This window comes from Pristis pectinata, chromosome 14, assembly GCF_009764475.1.
Source record: "Pristis pectinata isolate sPriPec2 chromosome 14, sPriPec2.1.pri, whole genome shotgun sequence".
In the NCBI taxonomy this organism is placed as follows: Eukaryota; Metazoa; Chordata; class Chondrichthyes; order Rhinopristiformes; family Pristidae; genus Pristis; species Pristis pectinata.
Window position 1 is genome coordinate 27,362,390 of NC_067418.1, and position 21,588 is coordinate 27,383,977.

The 21,588-nt window shown below is 39.6% G+C and overlaps 1 protein-coding gene across 3 annotated transcripts in view; it reads left to right on the plus strand.

Annotated features, from left to right (window-relative positions):
• Positions 1–21,588, plus strand: part of dennd5a (DENN/MADD domain containing 5A) — a 124,568-nt gene that overhangs the window by 59,069 nt on the left and 43,911 nt on the right. For all 3 annotated transcript variants that reach the window (XM_052028918.1, XM_052028916.1, XM_052028917.1), the window contains 7 exons: positions 2,323–2,510; positions 5,410–5,727; positions 10,158–10,373; positions 11,466–11,700; positions 17,634–17,784; positions 19,655–19,748; positions 20,665–20,796. In XM_052028918.1, the coding sequence (XP_051884878.1) occupies positions 2,323–2,510; positions 5,410–5,727; positions 10,158–10,373; positions 11,466–11,700; positions 17,634–17,784; positions 19,655–19,748; positions 20,665–20,796 (1,334 nt within the window). The remainder of the gene's footprint in view (positions 1–2,322; positions 2,511–5,409; positions 5,728–10,157; positions 10,374–11,465; positions 11,701–17,633; positions 17,785–19,654; positions 19,749–20,664; positions 20,797–21,588) is intronic.

The following is a 21,588-nucleotide window of genomic DNA, read 5'->3' on the forward strand; positions in this document are numbered from 1 at the left end:
TGTATATAGCGTACAGTGAACATTCGGAGAATCTCGTTAGCAGGATTTGGAGGGTACCTGTAGGACGATATGTGTTTGCAGGAGATATAGGAATTACAGTTGTGGGTGTAGTCCTTCAAAAAAAAAACTATTCCTTGTGTCACATTACCAAATTATTTGAATATAAATCAACTAAATAACTCAGAAATATGGAAATTTCATAATATCGAATTTGGCATTATTGGATCATTTAACTTCAGTAAGTTTGAACAAGGAAATTGAGTGGTCCGTCTTGATGTGGATCTTGGTGCTCAGTGTAGGAGGGGGTTATTGTTGTTCTGCTAGTTATGGGCTAGTTAACTTTCTTTGACTGTGTATTAATCCAAGATTGACATGTCAGATGTAACTGATGTTTGGTGATTTTTCTAGCAGGAATGGACACCAAGAACCCAGATCAGACTACAGGGGTGTCCAAACTTTATGGAATTGCAGGATCACCTTTAGTTTGTAGCAGAAGAACGACGCTGACTTCTCACTTGCCGGCTACTGCCTCATCCATCCCCCACCTCTTTATACTGGCTATCTCCCATTTACACTTTTGGTCCTGATGCAAGGTTTTGACCCAAAAGGTTGACTATCCCTTTGCTTCTACAGATGCTGCCTGACCAGCTGAATTCCTCCAGCAGCTTGTTTTTGTTTTGCTCCAGATTCCAGTATCTGCAGTCTCTCGTGTCTCCATTTTACTGCAAGACTTTCCCTAACTCACTGTCTCCACAATTTCTACTCTCAGCAATGACACTTTAGGTTTCATGAAAGATAGAATATCAGTGCTCCCCTTCAGCAGCATTCCAGTTGCAGGTGATAGAAGAATTGCTATGGGTCAAATTTGGCCCAAAATCCCTATTTTGGGCATCCTTGATTTAATATAACACCATGATGTTTTCTCTCAAGGATAGCTGGTGCTTGTGAAATATTATTTGTCTGATTACATAGATTTTTGATTACAAATTTTGAAATTGTATTGACTTCTCCAGGTCACTTTATCCCTCTAATAAATAAGTGTGAGAGAAGATATTTTTATCGCTTGCCACATTTTTTGCTGCTGTAAAATCAATCTGGCTGCCATACTCTCTGATAAAATGGTTATTCATCTTGTTTCTTTGGTACAATTTGTGAAATACTTTGGAATATTTTTGAAATATGTCCAAGGTTCTTAAAAAAATTAAAGTCACACCTTTATAGCGTTTTTGACAGCTCTGGGCAATAATTCAAGGGAAGGGAGTTCTGATTAAAAATTGTAGCATTGATAATACTATTTGAATATTAAGGTTCTATATCTGAGCTGAGGTTAAATTATTAGCTTATTCATGTTCAGTTGATGAATGCACGTTCTTCTATGGAGTTAGGAATTAAATTTCTGGAATGAGTTCCACAGAAATGTTATTCATCAGAGTCTCGAACAACATTGTTTTGCTTGAGGTGACAATGTTGACTGGGAAATGTTAACACAAAACTGACCAAATATCATGACATCAGAAAGCAAGATTTCTGAACATGAATTGTGTCCTATATAAATGCTGTAATAATGAATGGTTATACAGGTTGAAACACTCTTGTCTGGCACCCTTGGGACCTGACTGGTGCTGAACCACAGAAAATGTGGACCACAGAAATCGGCCCTAATCATCTTTATCTGAGCAGGAGAACTGTCCTTTTTAAGTATAGACACTCGCTGGGTTGTACAAGGATTCCGTGAATAGTCCGTAACCCATGGTTTCCACAAGTTGGAAACGCTGTCTGCTTGAGATTGCTGTTTGCTGAGTTTGCAAAAGATGTACTCATAGATTAATTAGCTACAGATCTCAGTTAATTTTGTATCTTAGTTAGAATTAGCTAATTCGTACAGATCTGTACTACAGATTCAAAACATGCTGGACCAGTGAGTTTCAACCCGTACTAATAGTCTAAGCAAGACTTCAATTCCCCACATTCTCTGCTCCATTACTACACTCAACAGATGGGAGAAATGTTAGCAAATAGATTTAGAAATTGTGATTCAAGTACTGAATATTTATCAGGACATAAAATATAAAAAATGTTGTTGGTGGTGTTGTTTTCAGAATGTCTTGGGTTGTTCATAACTTTAAAAGGGATCCATTCATTGCATACTTTCAGTGTCTTTGCACAAGCAACAAATGCCACCGAATACAGATGATAAGCGTGGGAAAGAGTTGCTTTTGACCATGGTGTTTCCAGATAATAGATTATCTGGAAAATGGAGTTAACTATTGGACATAAATTTCATTTAAATGTTTTTTGTGTGCTTTTTTTGTGATTAAACAGATTACCAGAGATTGATGACAGTAGCAGAAAGTATCACTGCAATACTCTTTCCCTGTCAGTGGCAGCATGTGTATGTCCCTATCCTCCCTGCATCGCTCCTTCATTTTTTAGATGCTCCTGTTCCTTACTTGATGGGTTTACATTCCAATGGGCAGGATGACCGGTCCAAATTAGAGCTACCACAGGAGGTGAGTTTCTCTAACGTCTTTCACTTTAAATGAGTTAAATTCCTTGCTGCACCAGGATTTCCATAGAATAATTAGCTGGGTACTGTGAAATAATGTTAGCAATCTATTCTAACAATCTAGGGAAGGTGAGCTTAAGTGATGATCATGGCAGACTGAAGACTGGAATTTAGTTCCAAAAATCATAAATTAAAATTCAGTGAAAGTGTCCATTTAATCTGTCAAATTTCTCAAAAATCACCCAGACTGATACATAAAATACATGTTTTTCTTTAATGTAGAGCACACAAAATGCTGGAGGAACTCAGCAGGTCAGGCAGCATCTATGGAGGGAAATAAACAGTTGATGTTTCGAGTCAAGACCCTTCATCATGCCTGGAAAGGAAGAGGGCAGAAGCCACAATAAGAAGGTTGGGGGGAGGGGGCCCCACGAGCCTCCGCATCCAACACATCATTCTCTGTAACTTCCACCACCTCCAATGGGTTCCCACCACCAGGCACATGTTCCCCTTCCTCCCTCTCTCCGCTTTCTGCAGGGATCAGTCTCTCTGCGGCTCCCTTGTCCACTCATCCCTCCTGGCACTTAACCCTGCAACTGCACTAAGTGCTACACCAGTACCTACACCACCTCCCTCACCACCATTCAGAGCCTGAGACAGTCCTTCCAAGTGAGGCTCCTCTTCACCTGTGAATCTGAGGGTGTCATTTATTGCTCCTGGTGCAGCCTCCTCTACACCAGTGAGACCCGACGCAGATTGGGTGACCACTTCGTCAAGCACCTTCGTTCTGTCTGCCTCAAGAGCAAGGATCTCCCGGTGGCCATTAACTTCAATTCCTCGTCCCACTCCCATACCAACATGTCAATCCATGGCCTCCTCTACTGCCTTGTTGAGGCCAGATGCAGGTTGGAGGAACATCATCTCATATTCCGCCTTGGTGGTCTCCAACCTGACGGCCTCAACGTCGATCTCTCTAACTTCAGGTAACCCCTCCCCTTTTTTCTTTTTTTTCCCCCGCCTTTGTTTTCTCTCATTCCTGTGGTCCCCTCACCTTTTCCCTTTCCCCTTCCCTGCCCTCATGACCTGCCCATCTATTCCCCACCTCCTTCCCTTTATTCCATGGTCTACTGCCCTCTCCTACCGGATTCCTCCTTCAGCCCTTTGCCTCTTCTACCCATCACCTCTCAGCTTCTTGCATCACTCCCTTTCATTCCCCCCCCTCCCCCACCCACCTACCTTCCCCCTCTCACCTGGACTCGCCTGTCACCTGCCAGCCTGTGCTCCTCTCCCTCCCCCGACCTTCTTATTCTGGCTTCTGCCCTCTTCCTGATGAAGGATCTTGACCCGAAACGGTGACTGTTTATTTCCCTCCATAGATGCTGCCTGACCGGTTGAGTTCCTTCAGCATTTTGTGTGTGTTGCTCCAGATCCCAGCATCTGCAGAATCTCTTGTCTCCGTTTTTCTTTAATGTAACTTATTAGCAATGTAGTCAGCGTTCTTATTTGTGTCCCTTCTGTTTCACACCAATGTAGTTGATTTTTAATTCCCAAAAGGCTAAAGTTCTTAATTAAGTAAAAGACTGCAGTGGTTTGAGAAAAAGCCCGACCAGCACCAGCATCTCAAGGTAACCAATGGTGGGAATAACTCCTTGTCCTCACACTAATGTGACAGGCATGTGTATGCATACACACTTGCATGTCTGCATACATATTTCAACATTTTATTATATCTGTTGCCATGTTTGGTCATTATCCAAATCCTAATATTCAGATTTAGCTGCAGCTAAGTGCAACTAAATATCCCTCCTGTTCCCTAGTACTGTTAAGTAATGCCTGTTGTCCATGTCCATTTGGTGTGTTTAGATGCCATTCCTGCATCATTAACCAGGCTGAGTCACCATTCACATTACAGAATTTTCATGGACTTTCCATTCCACCCCAAGCTAGGAAATAATAAACAGGTTTTTATTACAAGACTTATAATTCTACAGTAGACAAAACGATGATTGGGATAAACACATGGGGTTGAGATGGGTATTGAAGTTTCAGAAACATTTCAAATAATTGTTTTAGTTATTTTTGAAATCCCACAGATTTTTCTTTATTGTTCAATGGAGAAATTACTGTCAACAAATATAAAGCTAGGTTTTAAGGATTCTAGGGTGGTTCAGTCATAACTGATTTTGTGTGCTTAAGTTTTTCACAGGTTTTTATGGTGAGAAAATTGCATTAAATATTAAATTCTATTCAATTTTTGATAAGGATTTTCGCCTGTAAGGACTTCAATAATTCACTCATTGGAGGAGGAGGTATTACAAAGTAATTTCTAGACTAGTGTAATTAAGTAGGCATGAAGGACTCCAGATTGATATCTGCTTAATAGTATCAGGAAGGCCAGCTATGACTGTTTAATTGTCATTACAACTGCAAAATCCAGGCTGATGTCTTTTCATGGCACAAATGTGACCTGCTGGCTATATGAACAATGTGTCCCTGGTTTAAAGGGGAAGGGCAGGAAGATTTTCTAACTTTTCTTGCTCTTTAAAAACAGGAGTACCAGCTTTTACTTATTCTCTGATTTGCAGCTTTCATTAGAGCCCTGGACTCAATGGGTTATAGCAATAATGGTGACACTGAAGAAATTACTAGTATTGGGTAATGAAAGAAATGGAAACTCCGGATTAGTTTTAAAATAAGATTTTCTTTTGTTTCCCAGAGGATCTTGAGTTAGGGAAATAGAATAAACCACAGCAGACCATAAAAACCTAACTGATCTGCTTCTTTCTCTTTGAGTTGAAAGATGAATGGGATGTGTCTGTTAATCTAACAGCACTATGATAGCTTGCATTTCTGACAAAAACACAGCTTTTGAATCTTTCTAAGTACACATTTAACATTTTCAGGCAAATCTGTGCTTTGTGGATATAGACAACCATTTCATTGAGCTGCCAGAAGACTTGCCACAATTTCCAAACAAATTGGAATTTATTCAAGAAATCTCTGAAATCCTCATGGCTTTTGGGATTCCACCTGAAGGGAACCTGCACTGCAGTGAAAGTGCCTCTAAGCTGAAAGACTTTAAAGAGAGTGATGTGGTCTGCGATAAGAAGAATGGCAATGTAGCTGGGTCAGCACTGAGCACTTATGAATTGCTGAAGGAAAACGAGACCATGGCAAGACTGCAGGCCCTTGTGAAGAGGACTGGTGTCAGTTTAGAGAAGGTTTGTTTTGAACTTATTTAGGGTTTGGGGTCCAGTTTGAAGTTGGTCCGTAATGACTGCTATCTATGCACTTCAGGGGAAGCATTGAAACGTTCCCTGGTGACCTCTTAAAATAAGCTTATTCTTGCATATATTTAACTGAAAAATCAAATTACATTAAATTATTAGTATGTTCATGACAGAATGAAACAGGAGCAGGCGTTAAGACTTACTTAGCAGTGCAAAAAATGTTTTTGAAAGATGAAGGAAAGGGTTTACAAATATATTAGTAAATTTTATGTAATTAGAGAACTTTTTTTCATCAATGGCTTCAACATTGCACTAATGATAGGCATTTGTTTGTGTTGAGTCTTTTCTCCATCAAAGCATATAGACATTGCTAATATATTAGGAAAAGCTCTGCGTTCTTCATTACAGGTAAATTAATATCATGAACTTTGGCACCCAAATATTAAGTTTTTTTTTCTCTCTCTGTTTTTGGCCTTTGAACAGTTTTTTAAATGGGAGACTTGCTTTGTGTGCAAATTCAACCATTTCTTTTAACTAAGTGGTATGTGAAATGGGTTTGTTATTTTATAATTGCAAACACCTTTTATCTATTTTCCTTCTCGCTGATTTCCAATTAGTACTCTTCTGCTTTCCTTGTCTTTTCTATTCTTTGCCAGTTTACTGCTGATTTGATGCTCTCACCCCAAAGCCAAATCTTGGAGACGTGGGATTGGGTTTTGTGAAGCAACTCTTACCCTACATGTTGGTCTATTTTAGCCTAGAAATTTAACCCTTCATCCCTTCATGCTTTTTGTTTTGTGTATTATACAAATGAAAGCCTGCATTCCACCTCCCGCACCCCGCCCCCCAAGAATAAAACATGATAGTGAAATGTTCCAGGTTGCTTTCTGTCAATCAAGAAATTTAACTCTGCACTTCGGGGTGTCAATCAAACTGGCACCTCAAAGCGATTTTCCATGCCGGTATAATGACACTCCTGATTTTGTGCTCCATCTGGGGGAACTTGGAATGTGCTGTTCCAGGTTAAACCATAGATGGTGCTTTGTCATCTTGGTCTTCCCAATGTAGCAATGGGCTCGGATCTTTATCAGGCAAGTCACTTACAGATCATTCATCCTTCAGGGCTCATCACTACCCCCACCACCTGCAATCTACGGAAGCTCCTGATGTAGGCCAATCTCCTCTCTTGCCCTCCCTCTCACTGCTGCTCACCTTAAACTCGGTCTGGTCCTTCACGCAGTCCCCAGATTTACCCTGACCCTCTCACTTAAGTCCCAAGTATCACCTGACCCTCTCATTGGCCCAATCACAGTGGCAGCATGAGACTGATGTCTTTCACCCAGGCAACAACAAAGGCCTGATCTGCCCTGGAGCCACTATAGAACCCTTTCTTAAAGACTCCTCCTCAGCTAAAACAACCCCAAAGTAGCCATGTGACTGGCTACCAGATGGCACAGTTTTGGAAAAAAGAATTTGTTCATTGGCTGTTAATGTTTGGCTGCAGGCACTACTGAAGTTTGCATTGAGTGTCCATGAGTTACACAGTCTTTGGCATCCCCCTTCATTGGTTGTCCAACACACCCTTTTGGTAGCACTAGAATTTCTAGGCTTGCATTCCATTTAAACTGGTTTATGCAAACACCATTTTTCCACTGGTTTGTCAATTTTCTAAAATAAAAACAGACTACGTGTGCTTGAAACTGAACAAAATAATGTGAAATAAACATAAACCATTTAATATTTAGCTTTTATGATCCTCCTATTGAAGTGCTATTTTGTTATATTGTTGGGAGTGGAACTTTCAATCTTCAAACTATGTGCCCTCCTGAATAAAGTCAAATTTGATGAGACAATGTGACAGCAGATGGGATTTCCTCTGTCTGTGTCTGTCTCACAGCAAACTTGCAACAAAACAAGGTGTGTACATTGTGCAGCTTCAAAATATTGATTCAGTTGAAGTCTATGTTGCATATTCAGTGTGTGCAACTAAGAATGAAAATCTACCCTTTTGTCATTTCTGCAGCGTGAATATAGTACTGTATGTACTTCCCGTTATATGCAAATGATTGAGTGAAGTGTTAGGAATAAGGAGACTCTGAGGATGCTGCTAAGGATGTATTTTACTTTCTTTACCATTACCTCATGTGATGACTTTTATAGTTGATGTTTCATTTAATTCCAAAATCGTTTCTATTGAAAATTCAAGAGCAGCAAATTTATGTAAAATTATTTATTGCAATAGAGGAATATATTTTGAAAAAATGTATTAAGTTTACTTATAAATGCAAGACTCCTGCTCCTTTTGCATCGGTGTGCAGAGCAGTATCGCTGGCTACTGAAACTGTTTTTCAAAGGAACTTGTTGTAAGAGAATGGACAGTTACTCGCCAATATTTTTTTAAAGAATTCATGAATGGCTTTTTAGACAGCAGATCAAGAATTGCCTCTGTTTTTAGGAAGGTACTTCCTCTGTTTCTCTGCTCTAAAAATATTTTTCTATATAGTGCTGTTATTTTCCTCTCTGCAAATTTACATAGAACATAGAGTACAGCACAGGAACAGGCCCTTTGGCCCACAACGTCTGTGCTGACCATGATGCCAAATGAAATTAACCCCATCTGCCTACATATGATCTATATCCTTCCATTCCCTTCATGCTTATGTGTCTGTCTAAATGCTGCTTGAATACCACCATTGTGTCTGCTTCCACTGCAACCCCTGGCAGGGCATTCCAGGCACCTACCCCTCTGTGTATTTAAAGAAAAACAACTTGCCCTGCACATCTACTTTAAACCTTCTTCATCTCACCTGAAGCTGTGCCCTCTAGTATTTGACATTTCTACCTTGGGGAAGAGACTCTCACTATCGACCCTATCTATTTCTACCAATTTCAACTTGATTTTGGTGACAGAATACAACAGGAGGAATCATTTTTCCAATGTTTGCTTTCCTCAGTTGCCTCACTTGAAACGTGCCTTGTTTATTGTAGAATTGAATCATGCAGGTAATTAAGGCCGTAGACATGATGGAACTTGTCAGAGTCAGTGGATCATACCTGGGGGAATAGTGGGAATTCTGAATTAATCAACTGTTTCTATTCCTCATCCAGTGATGCTCCTTAAAAAAAATTTTGTACTTGTGTGTGTCATCTTGGCTCTGACACACATGCCACTTGGCTACTTATTTTTACACTTGGAAATTTGTTGAGTGAATTGCCAGAGGACGACAGGTGCCTATGAAGCTGTGTCTAGAAGTTCATCCATTTGGTATTATTGACAGGTTAGTGAAGGACGGGTGTGCTTTGAAAGCCACGTTGGTTAGGACAAAATGCAAAGGAGTAATGATGCTGTTGACATTGGAGCTTTCAGTTTAATGGAAGTGTCTAATTCCATGAGTTCACCTTTCAGTTTTTGAGACTATTTTAAAGCCCGTTCAATTTCAATTGATTGGGTATTCGCCATCTCAAATGCACATTCCTTGTAAGGGCTGATTCAGAAAGTTTGAGCGAAATTATTTATCAAAAATTATCTATAAAATTCTCATTTGCTTGTAGGTACCAATGGTATTCTATTTTTTTAATGAATAGGACATTTTAATCACAACCATGGCCTGCAAATTGTGTTTAGTGCATTTGTTTGGCACTGGAAGGTTGCCAGGTTCCATTATGAATATGTTTTATCTTGATTCTAGCCTGCTGCACACACTGGAGAACTAACAAAGCCTTTAATTAAAAGCTACCAGAGAAATAGATTATTTCATGAGTACTTGATAGCTGTAAAAGCACTGAATTCAGCTTGGTTCTACTGTGGTATCAGACTTGCTATCATTTTAGGATTAATTCATTCTAAGCACACTTCACAGATTAATTAAATGGTATTGGTTAAATAAAATTTGATTTCTCAGCTTTTGTTATGCTATTAAAATCATGTGGTTCTTGTTTCATCTCTTTCCTACCTCTAATGTCTGTTTTTCTTTGATCTGCCAGGTTCAAATTGCACAAAATATTTTAAGTCATACTCATCATATTATTGAATTTTTGATACTGGTTGTTGTTTAATATTGTCTCAATAATAAGCAGATAAACTTGTTCTATATCTGCCTGTATAATAGGATGATGTCTTGATTAGTGTTTTGAAGTAGACTTTGGCTATAAGCCAGATGTTTAAACCAAATAGAAAATTTATCTGTTAAGGGCCTTATTTCCCCAGATATGATATGGTTGTAAATTGTATTTAATGCTTTCCAACAATAAAATTTCTGCTCCGTGTTCTCCAAAAGGATAGTATACTTTTGAGAAGTGTTTTGTCAGTATCAGCAGCTAAATCCACAGAGCAAACCAGAGAGGCAACCTCCAGTTAATTTTCACCCCTCTTTCCATCACAGTCTGATGTATGCTGGGTTTGTCTGTTTTTATTGTTGTAGTTGGAGGTGAGAGAAGAAGCTGGAAGTAACAAAGATTTGAAGGTTCATTGCGATGAGGAAGAGCTGAAGGTTCATCAGCTTAACATCCAAATCAGGGAAATCTTTGCCAATCGCTTTACTCAGATGTTTGCTGATTATGAGGTGTTTGTAATTCAGCCAAACCAAGACAAGGAATCCTGGTTCAATAACCGGGAACAAATGCAGAACTTTGATAAGGTGAGTTAAGCTCTAAAGGTGCAAAGTTTACTGCTTTCTAAGTACAGGTCCTCCCCAGGTTACGAAGGTTTGACTTATGTACCGTATGTACATATGAATGAGTGTTTGGGAGGCTGGTGGGATGGATTTACTGGCTACTGCGGGGCTGCAGGCATCTTCTGCCATGTGGGAACTCAGTTTGTGGCAATATCTGGTTGAATTAAACACCCTGGTTTAACCGCACCTTGCCCTAGGTTGGTCTTCGTTTTTATTTACATATATTGCTGGGCAGCCGCATTTTCGATTTGCAAGTTGTTTGGGTTACGATCAGTTCTCAGGAAAGAAACCCTATCATAACCTGGGGAAGACCTGTACCTCTTAAATGGTGCTTGAAAGAATGCATAATGATCCATAGCTGATATGAACATGAACATGAATTCAACATGAACACAAGTAAGCTATACCTTTCAGTTTCTGCATGTTCAAGTCAGGACATTGTTGCCTGAATACATTGGTGGAGCTCACTAATCCTACATTAATCCTGGTTTTTATTCTCCCCACATTCCCATCAACTCCCTGCAGATTCCACCACTCACCTACACACAGGGTATTTTACAGTGGCGAGTTCACCTGCCAACCTGCATATCTGTGGGATGTAGAGGAATCTGGAGCACCCAGAAGAAACCCATATGTGATAACTCCACACAAACAGGAGTCGAGGTCAAGATTGAACCCGACTGTAAGGCAGTTAAGCAGTCTGACACTGTGAGGCAGTTAGCTCCAATTGCCGTGCCACTATGCTGCTTTTTTAAAATAATTTTTTGGGACATGTGTATGTGCATGTATAACACAAAGGAAGATCAACTAGGTAAAAGTTAGTTTCATGGCAGCTAACAGTTTTCAAAATAAATGATTTGATTGTACCATTCCAAAAGCTGATGCTATCCGCAAAGATCAGCTAATTGATTTTAGCATGTGGACATGGCATCATAGCACAGATACGAACAAGTTAGAAATGGGCATGAGAGCTCCAGACAAAGTTTAGACCATCATTATTTGTAAGGTAAAAATTTCTTTCATTTCTAATTGATCATTGCATTCTTTTCTTCACAGGCTTCTTTCCTTTCAGACCAGCCTGAGCCCTACCTGCCATTTCTGTCCAGGTTTCTTGAAACACAAATGTTTGCGTCATTCATTGACAATAAAATAATGTGTCACGACGATGATGATAAAGACCAAATTTTAAGGGTGTTTGATTCCCGAGTCGACAAAATAAGGACTTTGAATGTTAGAACACCAACACTGCGTACATCAATGTATCAGAAGTGTACTACTATTGATGCAGCAGGTAAAGGTTTTTGTTTTTATTTTTTTTGGGAGCTGGGCATTGTTAGCAAGGATGGCATGTATTGCCATGGGAAGTGCAATGTTTGAGCTATTTTATACTTGCGCTCTACTTTTCAGTTTTCTGTTGTTGGTTTCAGTCTTGCCTTAATGTGAAGATATCTGGATCTAACAGATTTAAGTGTGTCTACCTGACCATTAAACTATTGACACAAACGTTTGGCACCAGAATAAATTAAGATCCATACAGGAAATGCATTGATATGTCTGATATCAATCTGTCTTGTGCTTGAAACCTGGCAGTTTCTGTTTTTGACCTGCTCATCCTACAGTCAGGTTCTCTGCTGGAGCATGATGTAGAACATGGAGTCAAGCAGAGAAAGCATATCTAGCATTTTTAGAGAGACAAGAGACTGCAGATGCTGGAATCTGGAGCAAGAAACAATCTACTGGAGGAACTCCAGATCAAACAGCATCTGTTCGAAGGGGGGGAAGGAACTGTCGATATTTTGGGTTGAAACTCTGATGTAGGGTTTTGACCCAAATCGTGACAATTCATTTCCCCTCGAAGGTGCTGCTCATTCAGCATTTTTGGTTCTATATTTGCATTCTATGACATGAGGAGAATTAAACAACATAACTGATGTCTAACAAAAAAAAAGGTATTAAATGGAGGCAAGTAGTCTTTTTTTTGAAGAAAACTTATTTCTCTTCTGTTTTTTCAAGTCTCAGAGGAATGAGAGGTTTTGGAAGACAGACTTCCATTTGTTTTTTTAAAACTTCTCACAACCTTGAGGCATTGCAGTCTTTACAGCCACTTTGGACATCTTTGTCTACCTCATGTATACATGCCACAAGTCATGGATGTATGCTCAATAAACATCCTACTACTCTGCCCAGCAATGTAAATTTTTACACTTTCCACATAAGCTGTCATTTGCATTTTGGTGGAAAAATTGACAGTTTTAACGGTAAGCCTCATCAGTTAATCTGGGCAACAAGCTATGAGGGAAGCTATGAATCAGCTATGAATCCTTGAAAATCCTCTTTTGTTGACAAAGATTAAAAAAAACAATATTGTGTGTATAAACTAGGTGTATACCTCATCACACCTGTATTTTGAAATTGGGACAAGCCATATTATAACAAAATTATTTAATTGCTGAGCATATTTACCTTTGTTTAAAAATAAACCATTTCAGAATATCTCTCTGGGTTCTGAGTGAAATATATAATCTTCAGTTAAACTACTTTTCAATTTCTGGTCATAAAGTGGTTTCATTTGGAGTGCTGTGGAATGTAGGATGCAAGTTTTGTCCTTTGGGTGTTTACTGTTCTTTTAGAGCTGATCTCAGCCCTTTGTGTGTGTGTGTGGGGGGGGGGGGGGGGGGGGGGGGGTTGGGGGGGGGGGGGGGGGGGGGGGGGGGGAACAGTCTAACCTTGTCCAGCATTAGTTCTGCTGGACAGATTAAATCTGTAATTAGTAGGAGACCTGGATAAGGGTAATGCACATCCATAATGTCAGTGGTGAAATAGTGAAAGAAGATTTTTCACCAAATGTAACCATTTGTACTTTAGGTTCTAGGGATCCAGTGATGAACAACTTTGTGGATTTTTAGTTGTGGCTGAGTTTGCGAATATCACAAGGCACAATAACATTTGCACCTTAAATGAGTTAATTTTTCATTGGAGACACAAAATTCTGCAGATACTGGAATCTGCAGCAATACACAAAAAGTACTGGAGGATCTCAGCAGGTCAGGCAGCATCCATGGAGGGAAATAAACAGTCGATGTTTTGGACCGAGACCCTTCTTCAGGACTGGAAAGGAAGAGGGCAGAAGACAGAATAAGAAGGTGGGGGGAGGGAGAGGAGCACACGCAAGCAAGTGATAGGTGATTTCAGGTGATAGGCGAGTCCTGGTGAGAGGGGGATGGTAGGTGGGAGGGGGAAAAGATGCAATAAGCTGAGAGGTGATAGGTAGAAGAGGCGAAGGTATCCGGCAGGAGAGGGCAGTGGACCATGGAATAAAGGATGGAGGAGAGGAAATGGGCATGTCATCAAGGCAGGGGAAGGGAGTCATAGGAATAAGGGTAGACAAAAGGGGGGGGGTGCTAGAAAAAGAAAGGGTGGGAAGTTAGAGAAATCGATGTTGAGGCCATCAGGTTGGAGACTTCCAAGGTGGAATATGAGGTGTGGTTCCTCCAACCTGCTTCTGGCCTCAATCTGGCAGTCGAGGAGTCCATGGATAGATATTTCAGTATGGGAGTGCCATGTGGAATTGATGTGGGTGGCCACCGGGAGGTCCTGGCTGCTGCGGCAGGCAGAGTGAAGGTGCTCGATGAAGTGGTCACCCAATCTGCGTCGGGTCTCACCAATGTACTGGAGGCCGCACCGGGTGCAATCCTGGAAGGATTGTCTGGGACCCTGAATGGTGGTGAGGGAGGAGGTGTAGGAACAGGTGTAGCACTTGGTGCAGTTGCATGGATAAGTGCCAGAGGGATTATCAGTGGGGAGGGACGAGTGGACAAGCAAGTTGTGGAGAGAGCGGTCCCTGCAGAAGGCAAAGAGAGAGGGTGAGGGGAAGATGTACCTGGTGGTAGGATCCTGTTGGAGATGGCGGAAGTTGCGGAGAATGATATGTTGGATATTTTTCATTGGGTGGTCTTCATTGTTGACTGATGAAGGGGTTTGAACTGCCATTGATCTCTGACCAAGTGCTGTTCTTAACCTGATATATAACTATGAAGAATGAAGAAAAATTAGTATTTGTGGTAGTCAGTGAAATCAAGGCTTGGAATTATTAACAATACACTTTTTCATGTAATATTGAAACAAGTGATCTCGTTTTTTTTCTCCCCATTTCCTCCTGTACCTTTTCCAGCCAGGCTAGTTGTTGTAATTGATATAAATTATGAAAATAATATACCTTGGTATTTAAAAGTTGAAGCAAAATACAATTTAACTTTTACTTATATCCCATTTTTAGATGCACTATTAAACTGAGTTTTGAAAATGTTGACACAGTAGCACCAATGCCTCATGTTGTTGAAATGGAAAACTGCAAAGGTCAACTTTGTAAATACAGTGACTTCTTTTGCACTAGAGTTTTTTTCAACTACTTTTATGTAATCCAGGATTTATTGAAGTTTTACTACAGTAAAACCCAGTCCATTTACAACATCAGTGCATATTTAAATTTTTACTTTACATTTGTAGATGTTAAGTGACATACTTTGAACATTCTCATTTAAATTGGAAATACTATCCATGTGGTTAGGTGGGAGAAGTATTTCAGTATATTAGAAATTTTGCCTTTGGATTTCAGTACATTCTCATATCATAGTCAGTGTCATACAGCACAGGAACAGGTCATACGGCCCACCATGTTTATGCTGCCCTTGTACCCCTCTTCACTATTTCCATTTGCCCGCATTGTTTTCTGCTTCATCCGGCCGTGTCCACCCTCTCACCACATTTCGCAGTCCACTTCCAGTCACCCCGCTCTTGCTGCCTCAGCCTACGGCCCATTACTGTTACGGGTCCCTTGGTTAGTCAGCCCCTTCGCTCTGTCCATCCCTGCTCCCGGTTCACCCTACACGGTCCACATCTATCCTGACGTTTCCCTTCCAGGTCCACCTGAGCCCCACCCCGCCTTCTCCCTTGCAGGTCCGCCTGAGTTCCACTTTGCCAGGTCCGCACCCGTTTGCCTGACTTTGTCAACTCTGAGGTATGGAGAAATAGTTTGTTTCATAATAATTGGAAATGACATGGGTTACAATAGTTAAAATTGCCATATCAAATTGTTGTTTCAACTTGATATCAGAACTATAGTTACTGTTGTGCTGATTAAACTTGATTTTGTAAATGGAGACTGAATGGCCATGATATTGACATTTTTGGTAATTGAGCAGCATTTATTTTACTGGACTGTTTAAGCTGCATTTCCAGATCTAGCTTGGTTTCATTCTGCACTATATAGATCAAAATTCCTAAAATCCCATGTTCCTGGTCATAGCTGTTTTTGTTCAGCATGATCACTGAAACTTTAACACTCTCACCTAGGGAGAGGAAAATTATAATAAAAAAACAAAATGCTGGAAGTGCTTAGCAGGTCAGGCAGCATCTGTGGAGAGAAAAACAGAATTATTATTTCAGTTTGATGACCTTGCACTAAAGCTGTAGTTTCTTAGGAGCATCTTAATGACTTAACCCATTGCTGCAAAGTTCTGTGAACAGTTAACTTGTTTGGGAGAAGGTACATTGGAAAATTTGAGAACAAGAAGTATTAAGTAGGAAATGTTTGTTGGAATGAGGTGACAAGTTATCCAAATTAAATTTGACACTGAACTATTGTGGGGTGGGGGGGTAGGAAATGATGGCATGAAAGTGTACCTTTTGGTTATAAAAGTGTTCAATAAATCACAAATTGAATGCTACCAATACCTAAATGGATCAAAAAAAAATAAAATTGGAGATCAGTGATTAATCAAAATTTTCTACTAAATATTGGTTCCTTGATGCTCATTTGAAGAAAAGATTTCTTGTTACTTCTGCTTAGATTTTCTTCATTTCGCTTCATTTTCTGTTGCTCACTTTTGGGCAATCAAATATTCTTGCTTTCTCTCTCTTCTGCCCCCTCCAGTTTTCTTCCCATATCTTTTTAAGATGCTGATCTCTCCCCAGATGGTTTGGTCTCCTCCCCAAGTAAATATTTTTGTGTTGTCTGCCTGTGGAGGCCATTACTGTTCAACACAGTTATCTGTTCTCATTTGATGCCTGTGCACATTTGCTTTTGCAGCAACAGTCACTGGGTAGAAATAAATGACACTCAGTTATATAACGTCTTATCACATCTCCAGATATGTGCCAAATGTTGCGCTTATAATTAAGTATTTGAAGTATAGCCAACACAGTGTACATGCAGCTGAGTTGTACAAGTGGCAGTGAGTTTAATTAATCTTTATCAGGTTGCAATGCTGAAGAGTAAATCGTTCATTGGGGATCCAAAAAATTTCCCCGTTCTTCATTATAAAATGTTATGGAATCTTTTAGGATCCACCTGAACACAGTTTCTGAGAATCCAGCTGTATCTCGGCACTGCAGCAATGGCAAGCTTGTTTGTGCATTGGGATGGGTGCTGAACCCTCAAGTTTCTAACTCCTCTGAAATTGCTACCAATTGAGCCAATGTGATTGAGAAATGGTGGGACTGGGAATCTTGCCTGGGTCATCTCTCTCCTCTGCCTCCCGTCTGTTTTCGTCGTTTGTTTTGCTTTCATTCCCAACTCACCTACAGTCATTTTTTTTTCTTGCCACTTTTTCCCTCTTTTCCCTTTCTATTGCTTACTCCATATCTCAATCCTTGTTTCCCATAAGCTAGGTTTGAATGTATTTTTTTCTTACTGCATTCATCAAGATTAGCTTTTTCTCAGAGTTGAAGACTGGATCTGTTATTATTTAGGGTTTCACAGTACGTCACAGTACTGCATCTTTCAGGACATTTTTACCTCTGAGAATCCTCAAATTTTTCAAAAACACCTTCTATGGAATGTAACCTCATGGCATTAAATTTGTGGCATTGCTTATTCTATTGCATGTTGAAAATACAAAAATGATCCTCTAAGTAAAGAAAGCACCAATGACCTTCACTGTCTTGCAGGGATAATCTGTTCTTAGTAATTTACCTTGCTATAATAAAAATGAAGATATTTGTGGAGAATTTTAACCTAATAATCCATTGAAAATATAATTGCATAGTATTTGTATTCAGACTTCATAAATCATTGCCTTGCTTGCAATACTATTCAATAAAGCATCACGGTTAATTTTCTACTGCTCCATTGGGCAGTAGAAAATTCTTTTCCATAACTCCTTTGTGGTAACACAATCATTGAAAGAAGACATTTTGATAATTGATATGATTTATACTCTTCAGAAAAGTCTATTGAGCTGCGACTTGCAAAAATTGACCATACTGCGGTACACCCTCACCTATTAGATATGAAGATCGGCCAGGGAAAGTATGAATCTGGATTCTTCCCAAAACTACAGTCAGATGTGCTTTCCTCTTCACCAGCCAGTAACAAGTAAGTCCGTCTCATGTAACTGTGAAGCAGAAGATATTATCCTACCATTTCACTTAGTGTATTCCTATTCTGAATTAGTTCAACTCGTCAGAACCTTGACACAGAAACACATGCCATAAAACCCTGAAGTAATCTGATTGTTCATAGAACAATACATGTTTTGTTTTCCATTTTTTCTGTTGATTGAGTTTTATATTTCACAACTCTTTTTCATTATATTGATATGTAATACATGCATGGCTTTGCACTAGATTGGCTCAGATTTAATTCCTATCAAGGAAGCAAAGAAAATAGCAGAGGAATTAAACATGGAAGGCGGCTCAAAAAGATTCCCAGAAATATTGGAGCACCAAGGCTCCAGTGGAAACCAGGAAGTGTCAGGGTAAAGAAGTGCAACCAGAGAAGTTAATAAGCCTGAAAATTGATAAATCGCAAGGACCTGGTATTTATTGAAAGGGATACCAGTTGGGCTGAAGGGCCTGTTTCCATGGTGTATAACTCTAAGATGGCTATGGAGATAATGAATGCTTTCGTTGTTATCTTCCGAGATTCTATAGATTTTAGGATGGTTCATGCAGATTAGAAGCTAGGAAACGTGATGCTACAAACTAAGAAAGGAAGGAGAAAGAAAATGAGGAACTACAGACAGTTAGCTTGAGATTGGTAGTTGGGGAAAGTACTGGAATTTATAGTATCAACAGACTTGGAAAATAATAATGCGATTGAGCAGAGGCAACATGGTTTTATAATGTTTAACTAATCTATTGGAGTTTTTTTTGAGCATGTATCTAGTGGAGTAGATGAGGGGAAATTAAGTGAATTGGTGTATTTAGATTTGTTGATAAAGTACTGAGCTCGAGTATGTGGAATTAGGGGTAATACATCAATGTGTATTGTGAGGTTTAGAAGCAACACTTTCTGGTGAGAAAGAGATGGCTGAGACCAGGAAAAGGAAACAAACTGGGTAGAAAAAGGCTGGACAAGGGAGAAAAGATAAAATTGAGAAGTTCCATGGGGCAAGAACAGGCTCAAATGAAAGGCCCAGCAGAACAGAACTACATGTTGATCTGCAGAGAGATCCCCAAAGGAGATGAAATGAGTAACAGTCTGAGAAACATGTTATTCAATGGCAGAGTGTTGTCATGAGAAGATCTTACTGAGCCAATGGAGGAAAAGATTCAAGGATGTGGCCAAAGTCTCCTTGAAGAAATGCAGTCTCCCCATTGACTCCTTGAATCCCTGGCCCATGACTGCTCACAGTGGAGAAGGAGCATTCTGGATGGTGTTGAGAACCTTGAGTCCATCCATTGAGAACACTCAGAACCCCTGCAAAGGTAGTGGAAGGAGCACCTTGTAACCCACCCCCTTGCCTACTCTGTCCGACACCTCCAGAATGTATGCTTTGCACATTGGCCTCGTTAGCCACCTTGGAGCCCACAAAACCTGAGTGGAATTAAGTTATCCAGAGAGACTGCCTAAGAAGAATACGGTGTTGATCTAGAAGAAGGTGAGAAAGACGCATTTAAAAATAAAAATTGTTTTGCCACCACAGGATAGCAATTTATTTTTCTTAAAATCCTCTGGCATTTTTGTTGTTGGGTTTAAGAGTGATGTTAAGTTTGAACTTTGGTAATTGTACACTGCAAGTTCAAAGGTTGGGCTAGTGGGTTAGACTATGCAAGTAGAGTAGAAAAACTGAAATAGTCATTTCAGTAAACCCCGACAGTTTACCATGACAAAATTTGGAAGCCAAAGGAGGCATCCAGGTGGGACAATGATAAAATTGCTGAGCACTTTCTGCATTAATTTAAATTAAATGTGCAATTGTATGTCTTGTTGCATTCCTATAGTGTGCTTAATCTCTTTTAAGGTGGGTAAAGAGGAGTGCCCCAGCCCAGTGGAGGCGAAAGGACCGGCAAAAACAGCACACAGAACACCTACACCTTGATAATGATCAAAGAGAGGTCAGTCTTTTTCAATCATTGTCATTCACTTTAATTATATTACAATACTTGGCCATATTTCTAAATAAAACATTAGTACATCAGACCACTTGTCAGGTAGCATGTACCTACTGCTCTAAAAAAAATGTTGGATTGCTTGTGGCTTTTGCAGCAGAATTAAATGATAGGATATGTCACACATAGACAGTCCTTCTTTAGGGGTTTGAGTTTGCTTCATGCGATGTCTCAACTAATATGCTGGCATGGATTTTTTTCCCTTGCCTCCCCAGCTGTGTCTCTCTTCTCCAGCCCAACCAGTAATGGGAAAATGAGAATGCTCAAACTAAATTTGTGCATTCCTTTGAGAATAAGAATATTCAGTATTGTAGTATTGAGTGTGCAATTTTATGTTAATTCAGTCATGTCCAAACAAATTTAAAAATGTACAGTAAACTAATAAGTTTGTGCTAAATTAAGAGAACTGTCTACATTGATGAATATTATAATAATAGTTTTAATGTGTTCTATTGGCTCTTTTTTTTCAATGTGTACATTGGCGCTTTGAAAAGGGGGTTGTATGTGGCAAAGAGTTGTGATCAAGGTTGTTGCAGAAATTATCCTGGTATTTCTCATAAGAAAATTAATTTACAGTTTTTTGAGAACTTTTCTGATTTTGAAATACTATTCTGGTACATAATCATTGCTGTTAATATAACATGTTACTTAACTATAAGTGTGTATTATGAAAAATATTTGGATTTTTTGATTTTACTGAAATCTTAAACTTAGTTTGTATCCATTTCACCCTGTTGGTCCATTTCTCTATCCTTTACTTAAACAAAAAATAAACCATTTCTTCCCTAATATAGAGATCTGTTCAGTTACAACATTATGAACTGCTGATTTTGCTCATGTTTACATTTTTGCTTGATTGCAGAAATACATACAGGAAGCTCGGAATCTTGGCACGGGCATGCGTCAGCCTAAGCTATCCAACCTCTCTCCATCAGTAATTGCACATACCAACTGGAAATTCGTTGAGGGTCTGCTGAAGGAATGTCGTAATAAAGTACATACACTTTTGTTGATCTAATTTTTTTCCCTTTCCCTTAAGAAACCACTGACCTGTGTCTGGGGAAACTGTAACCTTTTTAGTAGTTTGAAATTTTCACATGCAAACCTACAATGTGAATGTTATCAGATCATGATTTTTGTAGCTCAGCTCAATCATGCCTATGCATGCATTTCAATAGCAGTAACAGGATGGTAACTAGCCTGCTCTCTTCCTCTTCCCCAGCCTGGTTCTGGTCAAAACTCAAATGTTTTCTATACAGCATGTTGATCAAAACCAGAATCTTTCTTGTATGGATAAATCAATAGCCTGCCAAAGTACAAAATAAAGCACACAAAACAGGAGAAGGAGTAGGTCAGTTGGCCCCTCAAGCAAACTCCATCATTCAATAACAGCACAGCTGATCCAATTTTGGCTTCAACATCACTTTCTTGCTCTCTTCCCATACCTCTCATAGTTCCAATGTTTGTCCGTCACTACCTTGAATGTATTCAGTGTTTGTCCGTCACTACCTTGAATGTATTCAGCGTTTTGTCTCCACAGCTTTGTGGGGTAGAGAATTCCAAAGATTCTTGATGCTCTGAGAGAAGAAATTCCTCCTCATTAAATGGGTGACTCCGTATTCAGAAGCTGTGCCACCTAGTTCTGGATAACCCCTTATCCTCGCAATTTCCCTCAGATTTTGTATGATCACCTCTTGTTCTTCTAAACTCCAACTTACTAACACTTTGTATCAGCAGCAAATTTGGTTGTCCTTTCATCCAAATCATTAGTATAGATTTTAAATAG